The sequence below is a fragment of the Panthera pardus genome, unplaced genomic scaffold, assembly GCF_024362965.1.
Source record: "Panthera pardus isolate Hobbes unplaced genomic scaffold, ASM2436296v1 HiC_scaffold_17, whole genome shotgun sequence".
Classification (NCBI taxonomy): domain Eukaryota; kingdom Metazoa; phylum Chordata; class Mammalia; order Carnivora; family Felidae; genus Panthera; species Panthera pardus.
Window position 1 is genome coordinate 147641520 of NW_026526732.1, and position 20174 is coordinate 147661693.

Genomic DNA, 20174 nt, shown 5'->3' on the forward strand with positions numbered 1-20174 from the left:
CCCACCCCATAGCCCCACTGGGCCAAGTCGGGAGGGGATGCAGGGTCAGGAATGTAGGGCAGGGCAGAGTGTGAGCAAGTGTCTACAGCAGGATTCTTTAAGGCCGAGAGTTGGATGCAGCCTGGGTCCCTGGCGTCCCCGCCCCCACCTCCACGTGGAACCCTGGATTCTGCCCTCAGGCAACCCCCACACAGCCCCTCTCTCCAGTTCACCCCTCCTCTCTCCATCACGGTCACCACGCCCAACTCTGAGGGTGGAAGCTGGTCTTTCTCCCCACACCCCCTAGTACAGCACCCCCAAACTTAGGACATGAAGGGGGGATAGAGCCCCTGAGGCACAGGGTCACCTTCTCAGTACCTCTACCACCAGAGAAACAGGCAGAGTTTTGAGAGAGCCTGTGATGTAAAGATGTGCTTTTTCTTTGATCTCAGAATTCCACTTCTGGGAATTTAGCCTGAGAGGAAAACCGGACAAGTGTTAGGGCATGTATGGACTAGGATGTTCAGTGCGGATTGTTTATAAGGGCAAAACTTTAGAAACAACCTGAATGCCCGATACTAGAGTTGCTTGAATAAATGAGGATACATCTTACCGAGGGACACTATGCAGCTATAACAATGGCGTGTGGGCATAAGAAAATACAGCTTGGGGCGCCTGGGTGGCTCAGGCGGTTAGGCGGCCGACTTCAGCTCAGGTCATGATCTTGCGGTCTGTGAGTTCTAGCCCCGCGTCGGGCTCTGTGCTGACAGCTCAGAGCCTGGAGCCTGCTTCATATTCTGTGTCTCCCTCTCTCTGACCCTCCCCTGTTCATGCTCTGTCTCTCCCTGTCTCAAAAATAAATAAACGTTAAAAAAAATAAAAAAATAAAAAAAAAATACAGCTTAACATACCCACCCCCCTGTATGACAGGATACAAAGCCATATGTGCGGTTTGACATCATTTTGTAACTGTTTATTTGTGTAAATAAAAGGCTTGAAGATTCACATGCAGAATGTTAACATAAGTCACAGTGGTATCACAGATCATTTTTTTGAGTTTTTCCAGTTTTCTCTGTAGAACATATATATATTTTTTTAATTTAAATTTATTTATTTATTTTTGAGAGACAGAGGGAGACAGAGCACAAGCAGGGGAGGGGCAGAGAGAGGAGACACAGAATCTGAAGCAGACTCCAGGCTCTGGGTTATCAGCACAGAGCCTGACGTGGGGCTCGAATTCACAAACTGTGAGATCATGACCTGAGCTGAAGTCAGACGCTTAACCGACTGAGCCACCCAGGTGCCCCATATATTATTTTTTTAACAAAAAAATATGTATTTTCAAAAAACGAGTTGCATGAATTAGCCTAGCTGAGGCCCAGACCCTGCCCTGTGCCCCAGGGCATCTCCAGGTGAAAGGAGTCCGGCATCTCCAGTGAAATCACAATTAAATGAAAGCCAAATGCAGGTCTGAAATCTGCTCCAGGAATGTAGTCTGCACGGGAGGGGCAGTGCCCTCCCCCCTGGAATTACATGTGTCTCAGAGACTTAAGGCTCAAAGGGCCCTTATAGACCATCTCACCCAGCTCCCCATTGTATAGACTGGAACAGGCTGGAACTCTATCGTGGTTACTACTGACTCCCCAGTGACTAGAACAGTGCCTGGCACATAGTAGGTGCTCAATAAAGGTTTGTTAAATGGCTTAAAGAAGTCTGATGAAGGCGAAGAGATGGGTCCTCTGGACCAGGTAGGCTTCCCTACAGCCTGTCAGTCTAGGAGGGCCCTTAGATCAGGGATCCCCACCCCAGGTAAAATCACTGGGGAGTTTTTAAAAAATCCAACCCTTAGACCCCAGTTGGTCTGACATGGGACTTGGAAGCTGGAAAAAAAATGTTTTCTTAAAGCTCCCAGGGGAGAGGTGCCGGAGTGGCTCAATCAGTTAAGCAACTGACTTCGGCTCAGGTCATGATCTCACGGTTCATGGGTTTGAGCCCCACATCGGGCTCTGTGCTGACAGCTCGGAGTCTGGAGCCTGCTTCAGATTCTGTGTCTCCCTCTCTCTCTCTGCCCGTCCCCCATTTGTGCTCTCTCGCTCTCTCTCTCTCTCTCTGTCTCAAAAATAAATAAGATGTAAAGAAAAAAAAATTAAAGATACCAGGGGATTCTCAGGTGCAGAGCACCTTAGAGAACATCAGGCTGAAGGAAACACACTCTGAGAAGGCAGAGTCTTGCCAAAATCAACCAGAGAGTTGGTGACAAAGCAGGAGAACCCTGCCCCTGGGACTACTGATGTAAGGGTCCTGACCCTGGGGACCTGGGGCTTCCTCCATATTTACCTCCATGTTTTCTGGGTGCTGACCTCCAGTGCCCACCCTTCTGGGGAAGTGAATCAGGCTGGAAGGTGGACAGAGAACCCCAAGGGGGGCGTCTTTTGACCCTATTCCCTGTGATCACCCAGCCCTGGGCAACACAGGTTCGGAGTCCCTGAAAGCCCCCAAATGGAACTCCAAGCAAGGAAGGCACTTTGACAAACGTTGGAAGCTCAGTTTCAAGACCCAGTTCGCCTGCACTCCCCAACTTACTCCTTATGGGCCAAAGCCCACCCCTCTGGCCACTCAGAGAGACCTGCAAGGAACTGGATGTCAGACTCTGAGGGGCCCACCCTGCACACTCAGGGCCAGTTCCCCACAGCCACCGGCCAGGAGTCGCATTAAATCCTCCACCTTTCACTGGCCCTGATCAGTCGCTCCAGCCCTGGCCTCTGCTGCCTTCCACTCAGAGTGAGGTGCAAGGCAGTGGTCCTGGCTGCACTCTCTTGCCAAGAACAGGCATGGGCCTGCTTTCCCTTCCCTGCCAAGGTCCCAACCTGCTCCAGGATCTGCTGCCCAGACCCCTCCCATCCTCTCAACCCGGAGTTAATGTACAATCTTCACCAGGAGCTCTAATTATTCAGGCAGCTCTAATTAGCTTTCTCCACTTTGCCCTGTAGTGCCTGGCCAGAAACTGAAGGCTGCCCCGGACTCCCTCCTCCACCCATGCCCGCCCCCCCCAAATCTCCCAGCTGACCAGCTCCTCTGCCCACCAAGGGGGCCCCTGTCTTCAACAGATTCATTTCATCCAGCCCTTACTGGGCACCTCCTGGATATCAAACATTGGACTAGCCTGGGAACTCACTCAAATCACAGACATGGGCACCCACAGCCAGGGTGAAGGCCAAGGGGCCCCTTTCTGGGGCTACCAGGAAGATTCTGGCGAGGATGGGGCAGAGAGAGAATGACTTAAAGCAGTGCAGCTCACACTTTAAGGCACCAAATCCCATGGGGATCAGCAGGCATATTCCGAGGGACAGGCAGAGGTCAGAGATTCTGTACTTGTAGCAAGCTTCTAGGCGACGCTCCTGCTGCTGTACCAAGGACTATACTTTGAGTAGGGAGGACTTAGCAGTGCTTAGAAATCATTCTCTCATTGACTGAGTTCCAAGAAGGTGAGACACAAGGCTCCCTCCTTCCCCACAGAGGCCCCCGTGCCCAGTACTGTGCCTGCGGACAGCCTGAGCGGATGAATGGTGTAATGAATTAGTTAATCCTGGCAAATTGCCCAGCATTAGATGGCCCTACAGAAAAATCCCCAACTAATCGTGAAGCAACACAATCCCAGAGAGGAGTGTGTGCTAAGCAGTGCAAAGCACAGAGAAAGAAGGGTTAATTCTGCCAGGCTGGGGGAGGAGGAGCTGGATCTCTCAAAAAAGGTCACTTCCCACGAGGTCTTAGAGGGTGGGTCAGATTTACCCAGGTGGAGACTGGCTGAAGGGCGGGGGCAACCCAGGAGCAAAGGTAAAGAGACCTAGAGCGTGGGGTAGGTTCCAGGAATCAGGGTAGTATCGTGCACCTAGAACTTCAGAGGGTGTGAATGGGGGAAAAAAAATAGGAAATTAAGTGAGGGTGCCAGAATGCCAAGCTCGGAGGGGGGCATCCATCGGTGGAAAGTCAGGAGCTGTTGGAGGTGTTTGCATAGGGAACAGACACCCTGGAGTGGAAGTGCTATTGCAGGTCACCAGGTCCTGCCCCAGGGTCAAAATGGACTGGAGGAAGCGCTCCTGGGGGCAGGAAGGGCCAAGGCAGGAGGGAGCTGTGTCGGGAGGTGACAGATCTGTTTTGAGGGGATGAGGGCTGTGTGGAGGGCAGAAGATCCTTCCCCTGATTCTGACAGATCTCATAGATACTTAAAAACCACCCACTTCGGGGGTGCCTGGGTGGCCCAGTCGGTTAAGCATCCGACTCCTGATTTCAGCTCAGGTCAGGATCTCACAGTTTGTGGGATCAAAGCCCTGGGTCAGGCTCTGTGCTGACAGCTTGGAGCCTGCTTGGGATCCTCTCCCTCTCTCCCCCTCTCTCTGCCTTCGCACTCTCTCTCTCAAAATAAATAAACATTTATTAAAAAAAAAAAAAAAGGGGGGGGTTCCTTGGTGGCACAGTTGGTTAGGTGGCTGACTTCAGCTCAGGTCATGATATCGCAGTCCGTGAGTTCGAGCCCCGCATCCGGCTCTGTGCTGACAGCTCAGAGCCTGGAGCCTGCTTTGGATTCTGTGTCTCTCTCTCTCTGTCTGCTCCTCCCCTGCTTGTGCTCTATCTCTCTCTGTCTCTCAAAAATAAATAAATGTTAAAAAAAATTTTTTTAAACCCCACTCACTTTGTGCTCAGCCCTGAACCAGGCACTAAGCAACAGTGGAGATGATCATTTGCCAAAAGCTCCCAGTGCTGTTCAGACACAAGGTGGGGGGCTTCCATCTGCCCCCGATTCCCCCACATTCTCTCCTCCTTCCCTCAGCATTATGGGAGGTGTTTACTGTGTGCACACTATGTGCAGGCTAGTAGTTTCAAACAGCAGCCCTGGCCAGAGCAGCAGCAAGGGGTCCCCCCGGCCGGTGCTCTCTGGGGGAGGCCTGCACAGATGCTGGCCCAGATGTGGTTCCACCCCCATCCTCTGGGGAAAGGAGCAAGAGAAGTCAAATCTAGTGAGGGCGAGGACATGTGGATGGGGATTCCACATCTGAACGGGGAGGGGAACGAGAGAGGCACCAAGAAGGATAAGGAGAGCAGGTATGCTGGAGTCAGAATCCTCTGCTGGCAGAGCCAGCCCTCCAAGCCCCAGTCCTGTTGGATTCCCCTTCCTACAGGACTAAAGCCAAACTCCCAAATACCCTGGGAGACATCAAGAGAACCCGGTGACTCCCACTTCCCAGCCTCAGGGGTGAGCCAGGCCAGGTCCAGAGCCAGACCTGGGTTGCGGGCTCCAGGGCTGTCCTCCAAAACCCCCAGAGAGGAGGCACCTTGTGGCTGGCGGGTGTCCTGATGAGTAGGGAGAGCAGAGGAGGGTGCGTTTATCCTAAAGGCAGCGGGGGAGGGGGGGGGGGAGGAGGAAGATGAGCCAACTTAACACAAGTCCCCAGACTGAACATAGGACAAGGGCAGCAGGACCTGCCCTGGAGCCTGGCTGGAGAGGTGGAGAAACCACTCTACCTCTTCACTCCCGCCCCCCCCCCCCCCCCCCCCCCCCGCCACCCCTGCGACTCACCCAACTACTCCTTTGAAGATAAACCTATGGCTCTGCCTAATTCCTTTCCTGCCCTATGCCTGCTTCAGGCCTAGGCCTCTCCAGGGACTTGAATAGATTCCCTGCTTATCCAGACCCTGGGGGGTGATGGCCAGAATTAATTAATGTTTGTAAAGAGCTCGGGAGATCCTGGGACCGGGGACCCAGGGGCGCCAGATGAGCCGCGCAGGAAATTGACCGGGAGAGGCGGAGAGAAGGGGCCAGGACCTAGGATTCTTGGTAGGGGAGGGCTGAGATGGCACTCCTACTTAAGGGGGGCAGGGGAGGACAGAGCTAGAAGGAAAAGATGCGACCCTTCAAAGGTGCGACTGGACCCTAACAAGAGGATTTCGGGCTCCAAGCTGCCCCTGCCTTCCCCCACAGCTCCGCCCCTTCCCCCCCCCCCCCCCCCAGCCAGTCACGTCCAGGCCCGGATGCCTTCCCCAACTCAGGCCCCAGCCACCCACCTGCCCCGCCCCGGGACCACCTGCAGAGGAAGTCTCAACCTCTCCTCCGGCTCCGAAGAAAGTCGAGCGCGCGAGGGTGGAGGCTTCGCCTAAGGGGCGCCTCCTACCAACTCCCGCAGCGTGCCCGACTTCTACCTGGGCAAACATTTCACTTCCTTTCTCTAAAAGAAGGAGGCGAGCCGTTACCCCGCTCCTTGAAGCTGGGGACTTCCAGGTCCTCTGTCGGGGGGCGGCGGCAGGACGCACGCAACTGGTACCAGGGCCTACGGCGCCCCCTCCCTGCCCGCGCCCCCCTCGTACTCGGCTCACTCACCCCAAAGTGCTGATGAAGCCATTGACGGAGCCCTCGGCGTACAGGGAGACGATGTCCCCGATGTGGAGAAAGCTGGACATCTCGCTCATGGCTGCGGCCCTCCGGGGACCCGGGGCGGTGGGAGCGCCAAGGGGCGCGAGGCCAGGCTCGGTGCAGAGGACGGAGGTGACCGTGGAGGCCGGAGGGGCGCGCCCCCACCCGCGAGCAGGGCGCTCGGCGCGGCCAGGGCGGGCTAGCGGCCACCGGAGCGGAAGGCGGCGCGGCGCGGCCCGGGAGCCGCTGGTGGCGTCCGGGTGAGGAGGTGCCCGCGTCTCGGCGCGCCCGCCGCCCGCCCGCCCGGCCCGGCCCGCGCGTACCTGCAGTGTAGAAGGAGCAGGAAGTCTGGGGCCGCCACACACACATGCAAATCCCGCCCGGGAGGCGGGGAAGCCACACCCCGGCCCCCCCCCCCCCCGCACCCCACCGCCGCCGGCCCGCCTGCACCCATGTGCGCCTGCCCGCCTCCCCGCGCCCTGCGCCCCTCGCGCGTCCGGGGCCAGGCCTCCCGGGCGCCGAACCAGCCGCCTGCCCTGCGCTACTCCGAGGAGTCCTGGAGCTCCCGCGGGCTCCCGGGTTCGGAGTTCCAGCTCCAGCGACTCCCTTAGACAGACTCGCGGAACCGCCATCCCTGGGAGGCCCAGCCGTATGGGGGCTCTCTCCCCTTGGGGTTCCCCGGGCTCTCTATTCCTCTGCCCTCGGGTCGGTGAGAGCCAGTGCGGGCGCCGGCGGAAGGGGGTCCAGCGCCCCTGCGGGCGCTACCTTGAACCGCGCGCAGAGGACCCGGGAGCGTCCCAGCTGAGAGCCGTCTCGCACCGAGAGGCGCGCTCATTCCTTTGCAGCGCAAATCGGGATTCATTTTTCTCAACGTGAAAAGCCTTTTCATTGCACAATAGAAAGTGCTTGGGCTTGGAGGGGAAATGAAGCAATGGGGTGGGTTTTGTTTTTTTCTCTCCACATTCCTGTGTACAAAGAGATCCAACTTCCGAATCAGTTCGGCCGCTCCCTCTCCAGGAGTTGGCTCCCAAACTCTTGGCTCCTTCTGTCTTTCTTTTTAAAGGGGGGTGGGGAAGTGGCGAAAGAGAAAGCTACCTTCTCTCGCTAATAGCGCACCGAGTGCCAACAATGACAAGGCCGGTGCTGGCCCTCTGGGAGTGACCCGCTGCGGTGTCGCCGCCGAGCTCTTGCTCACGAAGTCCTGCCCTCAAACCCACGTCCCCAGCTCGCCTACTTTCTGTTCTGTTCCTGGGTGCTTGGGTGTTTGCTTCTTAGTCCTTTTATCTTAACTCCTGGCACAGAGTGCCCACAGCCACCCCCATTGGATCACATTTATTCTTCTGAAATCCCCACCCGGACTTCCTGGGAAGGGGGGCGAAGGGGGGCTTGTCCCTGGGAGAAAGGGAGGAGGGGACTGGATTGAAGCAGGAAGAAGAGAGACCCAGGGAGGGGTGGAGGCAGCTAAGAGCAAAGAGACCAGCTGCTGACCCAGGGGAATGAAGAGAAGAGTCCTGGGTGTGTGGCTTTTTCACAAAGACCCCTAGAATTGGGGGGGTGGGGGGGAATACCTCCAGGATTGCTGAGTTCAGTGTTTTAGTTTCTTATCAGGACCCATAGTAATAAATACATTTTACATCAGAGCAGTCCACCCCCTTACCCCCTATATGTAAGTGAAACAATAGTTTCACAAAACAATACTTACCCTTGTGACCTGTGATGCACTCTGATATTTTCTGTTCTATTTCTGTATTTTGTTTTGTTTTTCAATACTGATTGTGACCCATTTAATTGCTTTTTTTGATGTAACCAAACATTTAACTGCAGTTTGGAAAACCTCATCCAGACTTCTCTGCCAAAAAGAGATGACAAAAGCCCAGAGAAGGAGCACCAAACCTCAAGGTCACACACGCATATTCATGGCAGCTGGAGCCAGAAGCCCAGCCCCTGACTGGCAGCCCAGTGGTCTCTCCAGTACCCCCACACAGCACTGGAGCTGGAGATGTCCATCCCTGGAGCGAGCCCTGCTGGAACAGCTCTTCTTGCTTCCAGAAGTCAGGCCCCCACTGATAGAGCCCACAGATGCTGGGAGCCCAATGCGGGCCTTGATCCTGAGACCCTGGGATCGTGACCTGAGCAGAAATCAAGAGTCCCACCCTTAACCGACTGAGCTGCCCAGGCATCCCCCCAAAAGGTTTTTTTTTTTTAAGAACAGATGCTACAGCTGCAGTGAGTTCACTCCGCTGCTCCCCTGCTTGAAATCCTCCTGAATCTCCTCATCCCTGACGGAATAATGCCTACCCATCTTAGCTCAGCACACCAGACCCTGTCTGTCTCCACCCCTCCCCACCCCCTGCCCCCGGGCAGACACAAAGATGGCTCCTCAAGGAGGAACCATGGTGCAGACTGCTCAAGACCGCAGGCTCTGATTCACAGGCCTGAGTTCGAATCCCAGCTTCTGTTTCCATCTGTTCAATAGGAAGGCCTCTGTTTCCTCATCTGTTAAATGGGAAGAGTGTGGTGCCGACACTTGAGGGAAGTGGGATAAAGCCATCCATCAGCACAGGATCCCCTGTTAGGAAGGACTGGGTGTTCATTCTCATTACCCAGGACCTCATCCACTCCTACCCCTGCGCCTGGGCTCATGCGCTTCCCTCTACACTCCCTCTCTCTATTCCCACAGTCAGAATAAAACTCCTTTCCTGATGTCCTATAAGTATTATCACGGAATATTTTAAGAAATAATAATATTAAATAAAATATTAAAAACAGAGTGAGGGCCGGTACCTTTCCTTCAGCTTTATCAAATGTTAATATTTGGCAAATTTTGGTTCCAATATATTTTTTAAAGAACTGAACCTGAAAAATTGAAGTTCCTTATGCTCCCCCCGACCCCAACTCCATTTCCCCTCCCCTCTCCCACCAGAGATAACCACTATCCTGATGTGGGTATCATTTTGTGCAGTTCTTATGCTACATAGGGATGTATTCGTAAATAATGTGGGTATATCATAATCATAAAATAATATGCCATCACTCTGTAGGGTTTTATATTTTATATAGATGGTTTCACCCTGTGTCTATCTTTTGATACATGTAGCTGTGGTGTGACAGTGTGATACTTTCTGACCATGTCACAATTTGTTTATCCATTCGCTCATGGATCATGAAAGCCCCACTTGAGTTTTTGTTATGACAACAATGTTGCACTAAGCCTTCTTCTGTGCATACACGTGAGAGCATTGTTCAGACTAGGGCTTGAGACCTACTAACGGGTCAAATCAATTTCGTGGCTGAAGGTCAGCATTTTAAAACTCAAAATTGGGGTTGGCTGGCTGGCTCAGTCGGCAGAGCACACAACCCTTAATCTCAGGGTCGTGAGTTCGAGCCCCACGTTGGACGTGGAGCCTACTTAAAATAATTAGTAATAAAATAAACAAATAAATAAAACTCAAAATTGATTAGAAAACAACGTGCATTAAACTGCAACTATATATTCATAGCAGGAAAAAGAAAATAGTGTGCGTCACACATCAGGTAACTATCAGAGAGTTGAGCATGTGGTCTCTGTGTTCTGGCTCAGTGTAATGCTTACTGAGAATAATGTCAAAATTTTCAAAAACTCTACTTTAGAGTGAGAACTTGAAAAGTGGAATTGCTGGGTCACAGGGTACGTCCTTCCTAGAATTGCCAAATTCTTTTTTTTTTAATATTTTTTAATGTTTTATTTTTGAGAGAGAGAGAGAGAGAGAGACACTGTGAGCGGGGGAGGGGCAGAGATTGAGGGAGACACAGAATCCAAAGCAGGCTCCAGGCTCCGAGCTGTCAGCACAGAGCCCGACGCTAGGCTCGAACTCACAAACTGTGAGATCATGACCTGAGCCGAAGTCGGACGCTCAACCGTCTGAGCCACCCACGCGCCCCACCAATGTGGCTGTTCTAACTCACCCTCTCACCAGCCACTGGGAGTGTGCCCGCTGAACCACACCCTCACCAGCACTATGTATTGTCAGACTCTTTAATGTGGAATTTTTAACTTCCCCCACCACTACCATGGAACATATCACGGGCTACCTTGAATTGTAATGATCTCTGTCCTTTCTGGCCTCCCACAGCCGACTATGAGCTCTTCACTTTGTGTCTCCAGGCCAGGCAGGCACATAGTAGGTGCCTGACAAGTCCGTGTGGATTTTTTTTAAGTAGGCTTTACGCCCAAGGTGGGACTCGAACTCACAACCCCCAGATCAAGAGTCACATGCTCTGCCAACTGAGCCAGCCAGGCACCCCAAGTCTGTGTAGATTTGAACTGTCAAGGAGGAGGAAGGTGAGGAAAGTATCTAAGTTACACCAGGAGATAAAAGGAGACTGTGGGAGCCCCAGCTTCAGGGTGTCAGGTGCCTGGGTCCCATGGGTGGAGGGGTACAGAGCTTCTGGGGATGCTTTAAGCAGTTGAAAAGGAGAAGCAACAGGCCCCACCCTTCCTGAGTGGCTTGAGCAGGATTCTATTAAGCTGGGGCCAAATTCATGCCCAGGAGGGAGACCACCACGTCCCCAAGGCAAATGGTTCTGCCTAGTCCAGGCCCCAACCTCAGTGGAGGTGGGGACCTGCACCCACCTCCTATGGGAGCCTCTCCTAGAGGGAAAACAGGGTGGATGAGAAACTCTAGTCAGAAATCCCAAACTCAGGCTGCACAGGGAGCCAGTGATTGCAGGGACCTCCCAGGGGGATCTGGGGGGCGGGGGCTACGTTGGGGGAAATTACCTTTTGCCATCTCTTTTCTTAACTTTGGAATTTCGGACAACATGGATATATAGCCTATAAGCCAACATAAATAATAATAAAGATGTTTGGGATGCCTGGGTGGCTCAGTCGGTTAAGCATCTGACACTTGATTTTGGCTCAGGTCATGATCTCACGGTTCGTGAGTTCAAGCCCAGAGTCTGAGCTGACAGTGCAGAGCCTGCTTGGGATTCTCTCTCTCTCTCCTTCTCTCTCTGCCCCCTCCCCTGCTCATGCATACATGGGTGTTCTCTCTCTCTCTCTGTCTCAAAACAAATAAAACATTTTCTAATATAAGAATAAAGATGCTATTTATTAAAATAAAGCATATTATAATGATAAAATGTAAAGTTATAAAATAAGGCATCACCCCCAAGAGCCAGCAGGAAGACTTCCAGGAGCCTTACCTCCACTGTCTGTCCAACCTGGGCCTGAAGAGGTGAGGGAAGAAAGGATGGTGATGCTCAGATCCTTTCCCTGGACTCAGATGGAACACTGGAGAGGTGGGCAGGAAGACAATTGGCTACCAGCTGCGAACCTAGTCCTCCTTCACCCGTATGCCCCCACCTCAACGGCCTCCTGGAGACTCCTTCCCAGCTCTGCTGTGTGACCTTGCATAGGGTACAGACCTCTCTGGGCCTCAGGTTACTTCTTGTAAACAGAGTTTGCAACGCCTTCCCAGATTTCACCCTTGGCTCTGATTGTTCTTTAACTTTGTTCTTGCCCTCCAGGACCGCAGTTGGTGCGGGGGCGGGGTAGGAATGCCACCCCCCATGTTAGTTGTGCCATCTTGTGGTTTGGAGCAAATAACAGGTAGTTCTTAAGGGGTTCCTCTGCCTCTCACTCCTGTTATGGAGGCAGGGGCCAGGAGAGGAGGGGCCAGAAGGACTGACTCAGTGCAGCAACCACCCAGCCCGGTCACCCGCCGTGGGTGGGGGTGCCAGCCCAAGCCCTCTGGGGTTCCCAGAGAATTCCTTCCCCATGCCATAAGCTGCCCTGGGCGGGCACCCCGGCCCACAGTAACCGCTCAGTCACCACCGGGGGCCTTCACAGGAGCCTTCACTCACACACTCTCCCTCCCTCGCCTCACAGTCACCCACTCTTCCTCACACACTCACACTCTCCCTCATATACTCACGTACTCTCCCCCACACATGCTTACACACTCACACGCTCACACCCTCACTCCTACACCCTCATCCACACGCTCACACACACTCATGCACTCACCCTCTCAGGAAGCCTGAAAGGAAACAATACTTGCTCTGTCTGCCTTCACCCCACCCCCACGCCCCAGTCATCGAGGCCATATCTATTTGTCTCAGACCACCTACGACATGCAAGCGACCAGAGAGGAAACCGGCTGTAAGAATGCGGCCAGTTAACCCTAACACGTGGTCCTGGGCTGCTGAAGGGAGAGATAAAAGAATCTGCTCTGGGATTCCTGCGGGGTCACAGAAGGAAGCGTGATTCCTTCTAATTTTGACCTCTTGCAAGAGAAGCACCCTGGTTCTGCAGCCCTGAAACTGAGGGGCCCCTACGCCAGGTCTTCCCTCCTCCTCTGCCCCGAGGTTGTGCTGGCAGGTAAGGTGTGAGGCGTCCCCGGGCACCTTCACAAACAGCGAAGAGCACAAGTTCCGGAGCAAGGCCGCTGGAACCACTTGCCAGCTGTACAGAGAAGCCGTCGGCCTCTCTGGCCCTCCGTGTTCTTGTGTGTAAAGTAAGAATACAGCACCGTATCAGTAAGATCCTGGCAGGAAACCGCCACCGCATCCCCAACATCCCCAACGAGGGGCTAAAAAGAAGTTAATGGATGGATGTGGGACTAGGGTTAAGGGCCCCAAGAAGGGACGCTAACAAAGGCAGAGAGCTGTTACCACTCCACGCCCAAACAGTAGCCGACGGAACAGACGCCCAGACCTCTCTCTCCCCTCCTGTCCTCCAGTTTTGCTAGTGCCCCTCGTTGCTCCGAGGGAAAGGGAAGCCTAAGTAGTTCAGGCCACAGAGGTCAGCCTCCTAGGGCACAGAGCAAGCACCAAAGAGTGGTCAGTGCCCCTGGGGGGAGGGCGTGAATGGAGAATACCTAGCATAAAGAACTACTTTGTAAAGCCCTTAGCGCGGTCAGCAAATATCCTATGTAACTGTCTTTATTTGCATCGTCCTGAGGGCCTTAATAAAGAGAAGTGCTTGTGGATCCAGAGAAATGACCGTCTAATGGTGGATTTTGTTTTACAGGATTACCAAGGAGGGAACATTGATAAGGCAGAAGATTTCATCAAGCTGTCCACAAATCATGCCTGAGTCCCCTCCCCAACTGAATAATCAGTTAATGAGTACCCATTACACCCACTGGCCCGGAGGAGGAAGTACAGGAGGCTGGACTGAGCTCAAAACCTCCTGAAGTCAGAGTCGGGGAGTGGTGGACGTTACAGTGGAGGCTGACTGCAATCCCCAGTCATTCTGCCAGGTCACCCCATCCGTTATGACCAAGTCAGCATGCTGGAGCCCCCAAGAAGAAGGCAGGCCTCTGGCATTTCTGCTTCTTTCCAGATTTGGGAAAAGGGCCCCACACCGTTGCGGGGAAGCTGCACAGGCCTCTGTGAGTATGCCCGGGCCTCCGCACTTCACCTGCCAACAAGGGAGGCCGGTTGGAAGGAGAGGGGGGGACATCATCCTAGTGATCCTATTGGGGAAAGGGGGGCCGGCATGGAAAAATCTCCCGGGGGCCAGGACCAGGCAGGAGTGGCCTTTGTCTGGCAGGAGATGAACAAGATGACGTCAAGTCCACCTGGGCTGGGTCTTGGCCTCCAGCCATGCCCCCACACCCACCTTGGCAGGACCCAGGCCCTGCGAGCTGGCCCTTGCCTGGGCTGCCTGGCCAAAACTGGGAATGACTGAAATATAGGGGTTCACCCCCCAAACAGGACCTGCTCCTATGCCAGCTTTGCCGGCCTCTGTTTCTGGATCATTCAGAAGGAAGAGGTCCTGCAGCAAGGGGGTGTGCCATGCCCTCCCAAGGGGGCAGGGAAGGGTCAAGGCTGAGGCGCTCTGAAGAGGGGAGGGACAGAAAGGTCTGCTGTTTGCCCAGGAGCTGAGCAGACACTAGGGCCCTTGTCCTGGGGCAGGCGGGGGGAGGTTTCTGGCCAGATGGAGAGCAGCCGGGGGAGAGGAGGGACTCCTGGGGCCGAGCAATCAGCCCTCTTCCTCCCACACCCCCACTGAACTCCCGGGACTCTCTTCCTCTCCAGCCCAAGAGGAAGAGAGGAGCCTTACTGAGGCCTGTTGAAGCCCAGCCCCCACTCCCACCCAGACATCAGAACATCTGGAGGCAGTCCCAGGGTGCTCAGAAGCACCCCAAGTTGTTGAACAAGGTGCTGCCTTCCTGAGGCGCCGATGCTGTAAAAACCCTTTGGGTCTGGGTGGTCAAAGCTGGACAGGCTTTTCTCTGGAAGGGGCCCTCCTGGTCTGCAGGGAGCAAACCCAGTCTCAGACCTTCAGGGCAGGCTGGTGAGGAGGGCTGCGTTCAGCCATTTGACAGATACTTGTTGAGTCTGTGCCCTGTGCTAGCCATTCTACAGGGGCAGCAGGTTGACAGCTCCCTGGGGGCCTAAGCACCCTGGTCGCCATGGCACCCAGCTCCTGCCCAGCCCCTGACCCAGAGCAGACCTTGGACAAACATGGGCTGGGCAAGCTAAACCTCAGCAGCTCCTTCTTTGGTCGGCATTGCTGAGATTCTATACCCTCTTTCTAAATGTAGCCACACCCAGGAGCGGCCCCCAGCACATCAGTCAGCCCTCAGTATTTGTCCAGGGTTGGCTGGGGTATCTAAGAGGAAGGCTTTCCCAACACTTGGAGCAGGAGCCAGGAAGGGGAAACTATTGACAGACCGCTGCCAACACCTGTTGCCCACCCCTAGGTGGTGCTATGGCTGCATGAGTGCACTTACTCCGGCCTCCTCCCTGCCCCATTTTACAGATGAGAAAACTGAGGCTCGCACAGCCAAGGGGACTTCAAGGCAATCAAACAGCTAATGGATCATTCCCATTCAACAGATGGGGGGGGAAACTCGACTATCTAAGTGGCTGGTGAAGGTTGTACAGCTGGTAAGGTGTCCCCGTGTTGCAGATAAGGAAAGCTCAGGGCGGTGAAGGGATTTTCTCAGTGCCACACAGCTAGTAAGTGACAGAGTTGGGACCCAAGCTCAGGCCTGCCTGACCCCCAGAGCATCCCGGCTTAATTTTCCTTTTGCAGAAGGAATCTGGGAGGGGAATCTGCTCACTCATGAGTGTTGCTCAGCAGAGGGTGGTTCCTATGCCCTCACAGACCCTGCCTGGAACTCCTTTTCAGTGGTGGCTGGGAGGAGCTTCTCTCCATTGGGACAGGGACCCTACCAAGGCCTGTCCCTCCATTTAGATCTTTCCTTTGACTTCACCGTCCAGCGGGCCTGGTCCGGCTCCCTCCATCCTGAGCCAGGTGGGCCTCCATGCCCCAGGATGGGCCCTCTCTGAGCACCACCGTCTGTGGGCCACATGCAGGCGGCACCTGCCCTGATTCTTGCAGACTCCAGCACTAACCACCATGATGCATTAGCTCTCCCGTTGTCCCAACAGACAAAATGCACAGCAGGAGGGAAAGAAGTTAGACATCAGGGAGGACTTCCAGGTTGTCACAGATGGAAGATGCAGGGACCCCGGATGACAGAGGTTGTGGAGTTCTTTAAAAGAGGAATATGCCGGGGCGCCTGGGTGGCTCAGTCGGTTAAGCATCCGACTTCGGCTCAGGTCATGATCTCGCGGTTCGTGAGTTTAAGCCCCGCGTCAGGCTCTGTGCTGACAGCTCAGAGCCTGGAGCCTGTTTCAGATTCTGTGTCCTCCCTCTCTCTCTCTGACCCTCCCCCCATTCATGCTCTGTCTCTCTCTGTCTCAAAAATAAATAAACGTGAAAAAAAAAAATTTTTTTTTTAATAAAAAAAATAATAAAAGAGGAATATGCCAGGCTGCCCGAGTAAAAACCCAAATTCAGGGGTTCCAAATTAATTAGCTTCCTTTGGCTTCTCCAGCTCCCTCCCCTTAGGGCCTGAATGATGGGATGGGAACTGGAAGGCTGCCTCCAGAACCTGTTCAGACCTCTGACAGGGCACACCCAGCAGCTCACACTGTTCACATTCAGAGCCAATAAGAATGAGCATTTCCTGAACCTTACAACGGTCCCTCTATGCCTCTATCAATGCATTTGATCTTCAAGTGGCCCTAGGGAAGGGGCACTGCTATCATGTCCACCTAAAAGGCGAGGAAACCAAGGCCCAAGGCCTTTTCCAGAACTCTCCATCTTCCCAATGTCTGTTCATCCTTCAGGGCTCAGCTTAAGTGTCCCCCTCCCCAACAGGTCACACCAAGGACCTCTGCTCTCCGCGCGGCAGTCAATGCACAAGGACCACCACCAGGCTCTCCAGGGCAACCTGCCACCTCCTAGCTCTCCACCTTGAATAGACAACTTCCCTAAACCTCAGTTCCCCTATCTGTCAAGTGGGGATAATGAAGTACCAACCATAGGGGATGGTGGTGAGCATTCACCAAGATGACAGACATCTCTGATGTACCCTTGACTCATGTCCAAGGCCCCAGCTTCCTGCAGCTCTGAGCTCTGGTAACAGGCTCTCTTGTCTTCATCCAGCTCCAGACTTGCTCGGCCAACAGAAGGGGGATCAGGAGGTTGGGTCTTGGAGACATGGAGTGCCGAGGGCTGAGGGCAGGGCCCAGCTGAGGCAGGCACCAAGGATACCCTGGCCCTGGCCATATAGGGACCAGGGTGGAGGGGACACCCAGCAGCTCATCTGTCAGGTGCTTGGTTGGTCATGGCCATGAGGTTAAGCCAAGTAGTTCCTATTTACCTCTTGGGGCCAGAGGGAGGGGGGTGCCATCCTGTCTCAGCTTCCCCAGTGCATTCTGAGAGCCCAGGGAGTTACCTCCTGGCTTTGGGTCTAGTGGAGGAGGAGCTCAGTCTGGGTGACAAGGTGGGAAGGGGACTAAGAGAAGGATCAGGAACAATTTAAGGGTAACGTTTGGATTACTATTGCTGCGTAACAAATTATCCTAAACTTCGTAGCATGAAAAAACCACCACTTTATTTTGCTCAGAGTTTTATGAGTCGGGAATTTGGGAAAGGCCTGCTAGGCAGCTCTCACTTAGGGTCTCATATGATTGCTATCAGATGTTGGCTGGGGCTGGAGGCATCTGAAAGGCTCAGCTGGGCTGGCTGAGCAGGACAGTTCCCTCTCATGGCTGGGAGCTCAGCTGGGGCTGTGGATGAGGCTACTGCCATGTGGCCTCTCCAGCCACATTGGCAGTCTTAGGGTGGTCTGACTTCTCACATGGGTTCTGGCTTATCCCAGAGCAACTGTCCTAAGAGAAGCAGGAGGAACCTAGGTGGCCTTTTATAACGTAGCTCCCACAGTCACAGAGCAGCACTTCCACTGTGTTTTATTGGGGGAAGCAGCCACAGCCCCTCCCAGATTCAAAGGGAGAAGGACATAGGGTCCCACCACTCCCTGGGAAGAGTGCCAAAGGACGTTGGGGACCATGCCTTTTTTTTTTTTTTTTTTTTTGAGAGAGAGAGAGAGAGCATGCATGCAAGTGTAAGCAATGAAGGGGCAGAGAGGGAGACAGAGGATCCAGAGTGGGTTCCAAGCTGATAGCAAAGAGTCCGATGCAGGGTTCAAACCCACGAACTGTGAGATCACGACCTGAGCCGAAGCCAGCTGCTTAACCAGCTGAGCTACCCAAGTGCCCCTATTTATTTTTTAATTTAAATTTTAGTTAACATACAGTGCAATATTGGTTTCAGGAGTAGACTCCAGTGATTCATCACTTACATGCAACACCCAGTGCTCATCACAAGTGTCCTCCTTAGTACCCATCACCCATCTCGTCCTTCTCCCACCTACCTACCTACCTCCCTCCCTCTGTCAACCCTCCGTTTGTTGTCTATCTTTAAGAGCCTCCTGTGGTTTCCTTCTCCACTTCTCTCCGCCTTCCCATGTATTCATTCTGTTTTGTTTCTTAAAGGGACCATGCTTTTAAACTACTAGAGGTAACATCTCAGAATGGGGTCCTCTCCCTGTGTTAACTGGGACCTCACAGGTTATAGGCCCTGAGGGATAGCAAGAGACCTTAGGCCAGCACCCATCCTACAGATTTGAAGACTGGGGTCCTGGGAGTGCAGAGCTTGGCTCTCAGCATGTGCCTTGGTCCCATCCTGCCTGTCTCTGACAGTGAAGGTCAATGAGTGCTCAGGTCCTGAGGCCCAGGCCCAGTCAGGGATTTGGAGAGGCTTGTGGGGGAATGTGTATGTCCAAGGGGTATGTAAGTGTGTGCATGTGTGTGTACAAGCACTGGCATGTGTGGATGAACAGGGGAGGATCACTCCACCTACTTACTATTGTGCCTTGTTAGCAAACTCCCCTCTTCTAGGGACCCAGATTTTGCAGTGCAGTGGAAAAGGTGAGGCAGGACCATAGGGAGGAAAGGGCTTCAGGAGGAAGGGGCCAAGTCAAGAGAGTGTGCTGGGCAAGAAAGAGGCCTGTGGGGGTCAGAGGGGCTAGGACTCTGGTCCTGGGGTCTCGGGGGTTCAGGGCTCCCAAGAAGCTGACAACAGCTAATCATCAGAAAACCCTTGACAGTTTCCTGGCAGCACAGGGGAGCACCTGCTGGGAGAGGGTGGAGACTTGAGGGATCAGGGAGGCCTGGAGAAGCCTATGGTCCTCAGCCCCCACCCTGAGGCCAAGAGGTGAGACACCTCTTCAGTACCCTGCCTGTCCCCAAAGCTGCTCTAGGCCTCCAGTAGCCCATACAACAGTAGCCCAAGGCAAAGCAGCCAAGGCAGACCAGTGTCCCAGTGTGTGGCAGCCTGTCACCCAGTCTCTTTCATTGCCTCCAGGGCAGGGACTTGTCCACAGCCAGACTCCCGACAGGCTCTCAACAGACTTTTGTTGATTGAATGGGGAGTGGGTGCATGCTGGAGTTGGTTGTGGGGCTGGGGTCTGCCCTGGCCCCTGGCCCTTGCTCCTTCGCTCAGCCTCCAGGCAGGGTGGCTGCTGCGGCCGCTCCCTAGCCCACTCCAGAGACCCACCAGGTCCTCAGCCACTTCCCAGGCGGCAGACATGTTCGGCCCTACAGGCCTCTGGAAGGAGGCAGCTTATCAGAGAGGAAAGGACACTTTGTTCAGGCCTGGCCATCTGCCTGGGCTGGGGGCGCCTTGTTCAGGCCTGGCAGGCAGAGCAAGGCACTCCCTGTAGTCAGATCCCAGCAAACAGATGGGGATGGAAGGCCTGGAGAGGGCAGATTCACAAGGCTCTGTGCCCCAGGCCATGCCAGGACCTTGGGCCCCTCTCAGAGGTCCACTCAGGCCCTCCCTTCCCCTCTGCAATTCTACCTTCTCTCCATTTGTCTCCTACCTCTCTGACTCCTGATTACATTTTTCACTTACTCGCTCCATTCGTTCATTTAAGCAACATTTAAGGACGACTTGGAAGGTGCTAGTAAGGTTCTAGACCCTGGGGACATGGCAGCCAGCAAAACAGGCAACCATGCCTCATGAAGCTTACATCCCAGTTGAGAGACAATAAGCACAAAGATAAATGAAATATGCGATATGTTAGATGATGAAGATGCTCTGAAGAAAATAAAGCAGGGCAGGAGCACAGGGAGAGAGCCAGGTGCCGGGGATGAAGGGGAACAGATGATTTTTTTTTTTCAACATATGGTGGTTAAGAAATATCCCTCCCTCCCTCCCCCTGGGGCACCTGGGTGGCTTAGTCGGTTGGGTGACCAACTTTGGCCCAGGTCATGATCTCACAGTTCATGAGCTCGAGCCCCGTGTCAGGCTCTGTGCTGACAGCTCAGAGCCTGGCGCCTGCTTCAGATTCTGCGTCTCCACCTTTCTCTGCCCCTCCCATGCTCATGCTCCGTCTCTCTCTGTCTCTCAATAATAAATAAAATGTTTAAAAAAAAATTT

General features: G+C 54.0%; 1 protein-coding gene across 3 annotated transcripts in view; it reads right to left on the bottom strand.

Moving 5' to 3' along the window:
- The window catches only part of ITPR3 (inositol 1,4,5-trisphosphate receptor type 3), a 67146-nt gene extending 60394 nt beyond the window's left edge, over positions 1 to 6752 (bottom strand). The window contains exon 1 of one of the 3 annotated variants that reach the window (XM_053905131.1): positions 6353 to 6747. In XM_053905131.1, the coding sequence (XP_053761106.1) occupies positions 6353 to 6441 (89 nt within the window). In that variant the 5' untranslated portion in view covers positions 6442 to 6747. Of the gene's footprint in view, positions 1 to 6352 lie in introns of all 3 variants that reach the window. The other 2 variants (XM_053905132.1, XM_053905133.1) reach the window with 2 other exon arrangements.
- Between the last annotated feature and the right edge of the window lie 13422 nt (positions 6753 to 20174).